Raw genomic sequence first — 9,541 nt, forward strand, 5'->3', positions numbered from 1 at the left:
AAAGAAGAGGAGGAAAAAAGTAGAGAAGGAAAGTGCAAAGGCGAGGGTAAAAGGAAAAAAAAATAGAAAAAGAGAAGAAGAAAGAGAGAGAGAGAGAGAGAGAGAGAGAGAGAGAGAGAGAGAGAGAGGGGAAAGAAAAAATCCAAATCTGTCCGCGTCCAAATCGAACGTATCGAATCGAACGGTTCAGATTTTATGATCCGCGCTCCTGCATATTATTGTTTTTGATTTCGGTCGATGATGAAGTTGATGCTTCTCGACGTGTATATATTTTTGCAAACGGTACTGTGCTCAATATATTGGGCTCTTTTCGACGAAAAACAACGTAAGATATTTTCAAGACAGAGTATCAACGACTTCGGAAAAATGACGTAATGGTGTACGCGACAGACAAGATGGCGGTGGCATTCTGTGCATAGACCGATATACAAGCTTTTACATCGCCTAAACGTTACGTTGGTCGAAAAATTGGTTGATTCAAGAAGACAAGCTTTTGCGGTAACAAAGTTACACGGACGAAACATACAAATCTTTCTTCGTTATTATTTATCGTTTGTTATTATGGAAAAGTCTATAGTTTTCCCGCGCGTATTTTGACGATCGTAGGTACGGCCTACGCATTTTTTTGGCATCGTTTATGTGATATTCCGTATTTATAGCGACGGGAGACGTCGCGTAAGAATAGGTATGTTGTACTTCATCCTTTCGATCGCTTTAATTTTTCGCTTGAAACGTTTAATTTACAGGAATTACATCACTCGCATACCTTTTTTTATATGTCTTATATTTTCGTTTAAACTCGTTCTTACATTTCTTTAGTCAGTTTGCAGTTGCTTTGATAAACGAAATCAAAGCTAAGCTAATCGAACGTATGTATATTCTGCAGAGATGGGTCTACCTTGTGACTGGCAGATCAGCAAGCAGAAAATATCAGAACGTGGTAGATATTTGCTCGAGACTGGACAATGGTCGGACTGCAAATTTATTGTTGGTCAGGAACCTCATCAGGAAACGTTAAAAGGACATAAATTGTTTTTGGCAATGTCCAGTCCGGTATTCGAAGCTATGTTTTACGGAGGTATGGCAGAAAAAAATGATCCTATACAGATACGCGACGTTCAACCAGATGCATTCAAGGCGCTATTAGAGTATATATATACGGATCGCGTTAATCTTGGTTCGTTTGAACTTGCCTGTGAGTTATGCTATTGCGCAAAAAAATACATGTTGCCGTCCTTGGTGGAAGAATGTATGCAATATCTGTGGTTCGATTTGTCGCCAAAGATAGCTTGTAGAGCCTACGAGTTTGCAAAACTTTTTGAAGAACCTGTGCTCATGGAAAAGTGTTTACAAATAATATGTACTAAAACGAATGAGGTTCTAGAAGAACCTAGTTGGGAAGAAGTAGAATTGGGTACAGTAATTACTGTATTAGAACAAGTTGATCTAGAGATTAATTCAGAACTTGACTTGTTTACTGCTGTCGAGCGGTGGGCTAAGGCAGAATGTGCAAGAAAGTCGCTTGACCCAACCGATGGAAAGTCTTTGAAGTCTGTAATCGGTAATGCTTTATCAAAAATTAGATTTTTAACTTTGACGCCGCAAGAATTTGCTGAAAGTCCAGGAATGTCCCCGCTGTTAACTCAAGATGAAGCTTTTGCTATCTTGATGAATATATTATGCACAGAAAATAAAGCACCATTACCCGAAGGATTCTCCAGTGATACGCACAATAGGGCAAAACCATTGATGAAAGCACAGTCTGCACATTTTTGTCCATCTGTGAGTATACGTAATGTACCTAGTGAGCATATTTGTATGCTTCAATTTCTATGTTGCAGTTCTATTAATTATTTTTATTAATAGAAGCACAGACGGGTATCCACTCCACATACCAATTCGTTTAGTTCGTGTACATTTTGGCCCTCGACATCTCTACACTACCAATTGTCTTATAACAATGAAGGAGAAGGTAGTAATACCTTACACAATGCACCACCAATGGTAGTCGAAGGAGGAGTAAGAAAAGATTCTGGAAATTTAAGTCAAACGAATAATCCATCTACAGTTATAATCGAAGGTGGAATTCGTGAGGGACCAAAATATTATTGTCTTCGAGCGATAGCCCATCAAACAGACTGCCTTAATAGCAATGTTCTAGATTGTTCTGTGGCATTTAGTGTGGACAAAAACATTTGTGTTATGGGTGTGCAAGTACCGACACAAATTGCAACTGTGGTATGTTAATTTATTAATCTATATGAAAAAACATAAGTTGGTCGATTTGATCAAAGAACTCACGCGTGTGTGTGTGTACGTGTGTGCGTATGTGTGTGTGCGCGTGTGCGCGCGCGCGCGTGTATACATTGTATGTTTAATTATTTTTTACAGGCAAGTAATTTACATCAAAATTCAGATCCTGATACGTCATATACAGAAATACTGTATGCTCATCTTTTAGATTCTGATGGCAGTCGTTTAACATACACACATTTTACTACTAAAGTAAATGTTGGAACACTCGTGGAAATTACATTTAATCGACCTGTTTACATACAAAAACACAAGGTCTGTTTTTTTTCTATTCTTATGCATTAAAAATAAGAAAGATATTATTCTCTTTTTTATAAAAATATTCCTATTTTTTCCAAAACAGATTTATCGCGTGGGTGTAGTCTTTAACAAAGTTGGTTGGTATCCAATGGGACTCTGCACGCAACATATGACCTGTGATTCTGTATTCTTTTCGTTTGGAATCGGTAATACTGATCACAGTGTCAGAGATGGTCTCATTCGTTCAATTGTGTTCACTTATTAACGTCAACGATTAAATCGTTTGTCGTTAAAAAATTTTAAATACGTATTTTGGATTTGTGATAAGACAAATGTCTACCCTATTCTGTTATGTATATTACATTGTTATTTTATCTTTTAAATTTGATTTCAATCATTATAAGAATATTGGAAACGTAAGAAATTGTACAAATAATACTCATTGGTTCTAGTTATAAAAAAAGTAGTGATGGACAAATTGTAATTTAATCGTTTCCTAATAACATGTAATTAATTGTATTGAAAGCTATAATAAGGAAACTTAGTGTACGTATTTAGAATTAGGTTTGCCATTTCACACTGACAAATTAATATAAATACGACTAAGAAAAATACACAATTAAATATTATGTTGTGAATAATCTGGAAATAATTGAATTATAACTTGTTCAACAGAGAAGGAAAATCTGTGTACAAACAAACTTTTTTTAACTTATATGAAAATATCAAGTTTTCTGTACAAAAACAAACCTGGATTTTACGGTTTAAATACCCTTATTAAAGATTCAATCGCATATAAACAGAATGTAGCATTGACTTTCCCTTGCAAAGTTTTAGCTTTTTAAAAATACTATATAATCAGTCTCATAAATTAATTTAATAACATTAATGATTTTTTTGTTTCTTTAAATGTATATCATATGTCGTTTTTAAATGTTTATATATAACATTTGACAGTGCGCGCAAAATTAAATTAGAAAAAATTCTAACATATTACATACTAAAGTTATCTATTTGTGTTCCTGTTCTGCATTATCCGAGTATTGCTATGTATTTGTCGCATTTTAATGGTATGAAAACTTTTAATAAATCTCTTTATATTTACGCTTTTTTAATTGAGTTTAACTATATACATTTGGATATTATTATTATTATAATTATCCAAATGTGCATATTTATATGCTGTAAACGAACTTTGTAATTATGCAGCATTTTAATTTAAATATGCCACGAAAAAGAGAGTCTCCTATTTTATAGTTATATATATATATATATATATATATATATATATATAATTTGTATAAAAATAATTTTTACAACGTCAAATTACAATTATTAAGATTTGTGTATGATGAAATCCCATGAGTCTTTCCATTTTAATTTCAATATATCCTTGGTACTAAGGGGTATTGTCCCATAACTGAGTGCACCAAATTTTCGGAATACGTAAATAATAAAAATTAGCCATGTAATAGTACTAAATGTTACTGCGTATAAAATCGTATTATTAGTATGTCGTCTTCTGGAATGAAAAGTAAATATGCATTATTTGTCAATGTTTTTCATTAAAAAAATCTTATTTATTTTATTTCGTTTAAATAATGAAATTACCTTATTAAATAATAAATATGATCTATCATTGCTGCTGTTAAAAGGACCTTAAAAACAAATGCTGGTAAATAATGATGTAAAAATAAATTTCGTTCTACAAATACAAATGGTAAAAAATGTAAAAAGTAGCCAGATAGTAATATGCCACCGGCATTAAGAAATCTGTTCCATTCTCCATTAATAATATCAAAACACATTCTTCTTCTTCTCATCATATAAAATATTAAGAGAACAGTGTATACTATTAAAGCTGCTGTACCAGAGTACCATATTGCTATGTTTCCTAAAAGATGGATTTGTGCCTGTAAATAAGAGAGAAACTTTATATGCATAAAGTAACTAATTATACAATTTATTTACTATCTATTTTTTCAACTTACATTGCTATCATTAGAAACCCAATATGCTATGCCTCTAGACATAAGTGGCCATTCTAATGGCCCACTTGAATACATATGACTATTTTGTCCCTCTTGACCACCGAATAACATTTTTATTTGCAATTCCACGAATTTCTCCCAAAAACTCAGCGTAGTTGCACGCAATGGTATCATCTCTGCATTAATAAGTTCTCTTTCTCTTTGCTTTTGATCTTCATTTTTAGTATATCTATGCTCTTCAACATTCCAAATGGAATTCGATTGATCCACCAATCTGTCTGCTACAATTTCATATTGATTGAAACCCCAATCTGGTAACTGTTTACCGCTAAATTTTAATGCATATTCAGTATTTACATGTATCAGGCGTACTTGGCTTTGAATAGCATGCCATATGTCACCCAACTGATCTTTATTTGTTATTTCTACTCTCCAAAGATTTTGAGCAGGCATGGATACATTGTAGTCAATATAACAGGACACCTCTTGGCTTTGAGGTGTCATAGGTGCTGCAACATCATGAGAGTTTAATGCTCGACTAGTAATACCATGAACCAATTGTATCACATCCCCGTGTTTTATTGGTTCACTAGGTTTTGTAACTACCAAATCATTTCTATCTGGCCTTTTTACTATCCACCAATTATTGACATCTTTAAACGAATAACAAGTGACTTGCTGTTGATGTGAACTTCCTCTACCATCTGGATATCTCAATGGATACATATGATTATGACTATGAAGCCAGCATGCTCTTCCATAAGTATGTCTCAACGTGATTTGTGAACCATGTGTAACTTCTAAAGGTTGTCCCTTTGTAATACTTGCAAGACCACCTTCTAAACTTGCCTGGAATGCACTAGTCATTACTGCATCGTGCGGACCAGCTTTAGAAAGTGTTTCCAAATGTATATAGAAAACACCTAGATATATAGAACTCGTCACAACGATTATTAGAACAATTCTCAATAACAGATGACCGAGTAATCTTATTGTAGATAAAGTTTTCCTAGGTATCAAAGACCAATAATCTCGAGTGATGAGGTAAATGGCAAGGACCAATGAATAGAATCCAACATATTTTACACTGAAGGAAAAATACATCTTATAAAATAAATTTTAATGCCCGCAGAATTAAAAAAAAAACAATGTAAAAAATACATACCATACAGCACATGTTAAACTTGCAATTCCTAGAGACAACCACAACCACCATGAAAAACTTGTTGGCTGATCCATGACCTTCCTAAACTTTATTATACATAATAATCCAAACAATGAGAACTGAATTAACATACTTTCCATTAAAATGAATCGTGATTGCGTAAGAAGAGCATTATCTAAAATATAAATATTTTATCATTTATAATTTATCATTTCGTAAACAACAAACCTTTGCCATAAATTAGAATAATTACCAAACAATAAGAGTATCCCTGCGATCATAGCAGTCCATTGTTTCAGACCTAATTCAAGGGCAAGATGATAAGCTGTTGGTATTATGAGACTCCCACATAGGGCAGGAAATAAACGCAACGCGAAAAGAGGAACTGTATCAGCATATGGACTTCCTATTCTATCAAACTTGAATTGTCCGTCGAAGCCTGCTATATATGCAGCAATAGAAATAAGTTGCTTTCCCAATGGTGGATGCGAATCAAAAAAGAATGTTTGTTTCATATACAAGCCCACATATTTACCATAATGCAGTTCATCAAACCTATATAAGGTCGTTAACATTAGTCGAATTATTGTAGAAAATCATTGTTAAGAATATTGAGTAACTAACACTATACTTCTCGGTTCTTCCAATCTATAGAGACGTGTGACAAGACCAGCAATCAATAAAATAACAGCTATTAGATCGATTTCCAAATATATCTTTATTCTAGCTCGTTTTTCTTCGTGAACTATCTTAGATTCTTCTTCTGACAAATACTTTTCATTTGGCTTTTGCAATAAAATTTCCTGGTCAGCCTATATCGAAACATAAGAAATTAGTCAGTATATATATAGTTCATAAACGTGTTGATATTATATTTATGAATTCACATTAACATCGTTCAGATGAAAAAAAGGATCGGAAAACGTAAAAAAAAGATGAAGGAAGAAGAACAAAATTGTATTGCATTACCTCTTCTTTTTGGATCCTATTTGTAACGTAATCGCCGGTAGCGATTTCATCGCAATCAAACTTCGCGCTTTGCCGCAATAATCGTTTATTATCGTTTGTTTTTGTTCGTCTGCGACGGATTTCCATCACGAAAATAAACGATATAATATTCCAAGGGATGCAATTATTTAAGGATAACAAATAAGTACTTGCGATCGTTTCTCTTTGTACTTTGTAGAGAACGTTATTCTTTTAACGGCTGCCATCCACGTCAGCGATTAATGTACATAAATCGATTGATACCAGATTCGTAATCGCATTATATTTTTTCTTACAAAAAATCTTATCAATATCGTATCAAAAAATACACTAATAATACATAAAAACGCAATATATTTTCTCCTCAGTGACTGTGAAACTGCGTGAACGATGGGAACGAGTATGTAGCCTTTGGCTAGAAGGAACGTCCTCTTTCATAGCCTCAAGCGATTGGCTTAGGTTAACGCAACGCTGTATAAAATAACGGTACTTTCGACCAAATATTTTTACTTTAATTTCGTAAAGACATCATTTATTTTTATTCTTTTTGCTTTCTTTTGCCTTCTATCGACTTTTCGTAGGAAATTGAAAAAACGTACAATCGTTCGAAATTCTTTGGTATGTTAAAAATATCGCGGTGTCGACAAGTCGAGGGAAAGTTCAAAAGAATACGATACAGATTATATATAGCGAATCATGTAAATGAAAAGGAAATATTTCGTGTGTAATTTTTTTCTTCATTTATAGATTTTAACATGAATATCGAGCAAGTTTCGTGTCCTATATGCCAAATCGATTTTCCATCGTCGTTGATCGAGTCCCATGTTACAAAATGTTTATTTTTGATCGACTCAAACACCGCGGGTGTTTCGAAAGAGTCTAGTCAAAGTCCAGGAAGTAAATCACTTCAATCCAAGAATTTTCTTATGAAGAAGCCCGATAATAAAATTACGAAAAGAAAAATTACTTCAGGACAAACATTTTTGATTACAAAGGGCGATTGTACAAAGCAAGATTTGGAGATCAAAGAAAATGTAGTAAATTATAATAATTTGATACATAATTCTATCATTATAAGATCAAACTATTATAATAATCAAATGTAATTTATAGGTGGACAAACCAGCTAAGAAACCTCGAATTAACGAACATATACCTCTTGCCGAAAAAATGAGACCCTCTAATTTCTCAGGATACATTGGACAAGAACATATTCTTGGACCTCAATGTGCTTTGTATCAATTATTACATAAGGGAGAAATACCTAATATGATTTTATGGGGACCACCTGGATGTGGCAAGGTAAATTAATGCAATATATCATATTGCACAAAATATATAAATTGATTTTTTGTAGACCTCTTTGGCAAATGTTATAGCACATATATGTAAAAATAATACAACCAATATGATGCGATATGTAAAACTATCTGCTGCTATGGCAGGAGTTAATGATTTGAAAGAAGTAATTAATATTGCTGCTAATGAATTAAAATTCGGCCGACGCACTGTTGTGTTTATGGATGAAATACATCGCTTTAATAGAACTCAGCAAGACGTTTTTCTTCCTCATGTAGAATCAGGAACTATTACTCTTATTGGAGCTACAACTGAAAATCCTTCGTTCAATTTAAACTCTGCATTGTTAAGTCGTTGTAGAGTACTTGTTTTGGAAAAATTGTCTATTTCTAATTTAGTGTCTATTTTAAAATGTGCATTATCTTCATTAGGTGGCACAATGCAAATTTCATCTGAATCAAAAGCTATAACCAACTTATCAAGCGGAATTATTTCAGAAGCATGTGGATCTTCTACATCGCCGATTCCAAGATTCATTGTAGATGAAGCTACCATACTGTGGTTAGCAGAAACATGCGATGGTGATGCTAGAATAGCTTTAGGTGGTTTAGAACTTGCTGTGCAATCTAAAACACCAAGCAAAGAAGAATTTTTAAAAACTGATCCTGTACTGATAACATTAAATGATATTAAAGAAAATCTTAGGAAAACACATATGTTATATGACAAAAAAGGGGATCAACATTATGATATGATTTCAGCTTTACATAAATCGGTAAGAGCAAGCGATGAAAATGCTTCTCTTTATTGGTTAACTAGAATGATCGCGGGTGGTGAAGATCCAGTTTATATAGCAAGAAGATTAGTTAGAATGGCATGTGAAGATATTGGCTTAGAGGATCCAAAAGCTTTGAGTAAGAAGATATTAGTAAATGAATAAAAAAAAAAAAAAAAAAAAAAAAAAAGCGAATGTACATATTATCAATGAATTTTATATTATATAAGGTACTGATATTTATCGTAGGTATCGCCGTACATACTATGAATGGTTGTAAAATGATAGGTATGCCAGAATGTGATGTTCTTTTGGCACAATGTACAACTTATCTAGCTCGTGCCCCAAAGTCTAGATTGATGGAAGATGCGCTTAGAGCAGCTCAACGCGTAGTAGCAAATCATAAAGGCCCTCAACCAGGAGTCCCATTACATTTAAGAAATGCTCAAACAAAAACTCTGAAGGATCTTGGTAATTCAAAGTTTTGCTTATTTGTAAAATTATCTTTTTTTATCGTTTACCATATACTGTTATTTTTTCCTTACAGGGTATGGTAAAGGATATAATATGTTGCATAAAGATGAATCTAAATTAAATTATTTACCAGAAGGATTAGAAAATGTTGATTTCTTTGTGAAAAATTAGGATATTAGATTTGAAGGTCTATAGAATTTTTTTTATAATATGTATTTTTTTACAAGTTTAGGTATAATTATATACGTTAATTATAATAATATTATATGTTTAAATAGATATATAGATCTAGATAGT

The 9,541-nt window shown here is 32.8% G+C and overlaps 3 protein-coding genes across 8 annotated transcripts; 2 read left to right on the forward strand and 1 right to left on the reverse strand.

The window, feature by feature from the left end:
* The first annotated feature begins 37 nt into the window (after nucleotides 1-37).
* On the forward strand, nucleotides 38-3,657 carry LOC122635254. 3 transcript variants are annotated; one of them, XR_006328619.1, is made up of 5 exons: nucleotides 38-685; nucleotides 887-1,782; nucleotides 1,867-2,238; nucleotides 2,462-2,568; nucleotides 2,657-2,691. XR_006328619.1 is itself a non-coding variant. In XM_043825241.1 (5 exons), exons 2-5 carry the CDS (start codon nucleotides 889-891, stop codon nucleotides 2,816-2,818), a joined length of 1,605 nt encoding a protein of 534 aa, XP_043681176.1. In that variant the 5' UTR covers nucleotides 38-685; nucleotides 887-888; the 3' UTR covers nucleotides 2,819-3,657. The 3 variants fall into 3 exon arrangements, 2 of the variants coding, with proteins under 2 accessions (XP_043681176.1, XP_043681177.1); XM_043825241.1 differs by having other exon boundaries at nucleotides 2,392-2,568; nucleotides 2,657-3,657; XM_043825242.1 differs by having other exon boundaries at nucleotides 1,870-2,238; nucleotides 2,392-2,568; nucleotides 2,657-3,657.
* On the reverse strand, nucleotides 2,228-6,812 carry LOC122635250 (protein O-mannosyltransferase 1). Its single transcript, XM_043825233.1, has 7 exons — nucleotides 6,679-6,812; nucleotides 6,334-6,521; nucleotides 5,963-6,264; nucleotides 5,710-5,884; nucleotides 4,545-5,631; nucleotides 4,165-4,466; nucleotides 2,228-4,075 (listed from the first exon to the last, which is right to left on the reverse strand). Exons 1-7 carry the CDS (start codon nucleotides 6,802-6,804, stop codon nucleotides 3,889-3,891), a joined length of 2,367 nt encoding a protein of 788 aa, XP_043681168.1. The 5' UTR covers nucleotides 6,805-6,812; the 3' UTR covers nucleotides 2,228-3,888.
* A 639-nt stretch (nucleotides 6,813-7,451) lies between these two features.
* Nucleotides 7,452-9,509, forward strand: LOC122635253 (ATPase WRNIP1-like). 4 transcript variants are annotated; one of them, XR_006328617.1, is made up of 6 exons: nucleotides 7,452-7,730; nucleotides 7,810-7,998; nucleotides 8,054-8,909; nucleotides 9,001-9,058; nucleotides 9,121-9,241; nucleotides 9,318-9,335. XR_006328617.1 is itself a non-coding variant. In XM_043825239.1 (5 exons), the coding sequence occupies exons 1-5, from the start codon at nucleotides 7,452-7,454 to the stop codon at nucleotides 9,413-9,415; spliced, it is 1,644 nt and encodes a 547-aa protein (XP_043681174.1). In that variant the 3' UTR covers nucleotides 9,416-9,509. The 4 variants fall into 4 exon arrangements, 2 of the variants coding, with proteins under 2 accessions (XP_043681174.1, XP_043681175.1); XR_006328618.1 differs by having other exon boundaries at nucleotides 9,020-9,058; XM_043825239.1 differs by having other exon boundaries at nucleotides 9,020-9,241; nucleotides 9,318-9,509.
* The last annotated feature ends 32 nt before the right edge of the window (nucleotides 9,510-9,541 follow it).

The sequence above is a fragment of the Vespula pensylvanica genome, chromosome 17, assembly GCF_014466175.1.
Source record: "Vespula pensylvanica isolate Volc-1 chromosome 17, ASM1446617v1, whole genome shotgun sequence".
In the NCBI taxonomy this organism is placed as follows: Eukaryota; Metazoa; Arthropoda; class Insecta; order Hymenoptera; family Vespidae; genus Vespula; species Vespula pensylvanica.

Excerpts from the sequence above, each read along its gene's own strand:
- LOC122635254 (XM_043825241.1), top strand. The coding sequence starts at position 889 with ATGGGTCTACCTTGTGACTGGCAGATCAGCAAGCAGAAAATATCAGAA. Across the intron at positions 1,783-1,866 it reads CTGCACATTTTTGTCCATCT|AAGCACAGACGGGTATCCAC; the intron begins GTGAGTATACGT and ends TTTTATTAATAG. Across the intron at positions 2,239-2,391 it reads CGACACAAATTGCAACTGTG|GCAAGTAATTTACATCAAAA; the intron begins GTATGTTAATTT and ends TATTTTTTACAG.
- LOC122635250 (XM_043825233.1), bottom strand. The coding sequence starts at position 6,804 with ATGGAAATCCGTCGCAGACGAACAAAAACAAACGATAATAAACGATTA. Across the intron at positions 6,522-6,678 it reads ATAGGATCCAAAAAGAAGAG|GCTGACCAGGAAATTTTATT; the intron begins GTAATGCAATAC and ends GTTTCGATATAG. Across the intron at positions 5,632-5,709 it reads AGTTTAACATGTGCTGTATG|TGTAAAATATGTTGGATTCT; the intron begins GTATGTATTTTT and ends TTTTTCCTTCAG.
- LOC122635253 (XM_043825239.1), top strand. The coding sequence starts at position 7,452 with ATGAATATCGAGCAAGTTTCGTGTCCTATATGCCAAATCGATTTTCCA. Across the intron at positions 7,999-8,053 it reads GACCACCTGGATGTGGCAAG|ACCTCTTTGGCAAATGTTAT; the intron begins GTAAATTAATGC and ends GATTTTTTGTAG. Across the intron at positions 8,910-9,019 it reads AGAGGATCCAAAAGCTTTGA|GTATCGCCGTACATACTATG; the intron begins GTAAGAAGATAT and ends TATTTATCGTAG.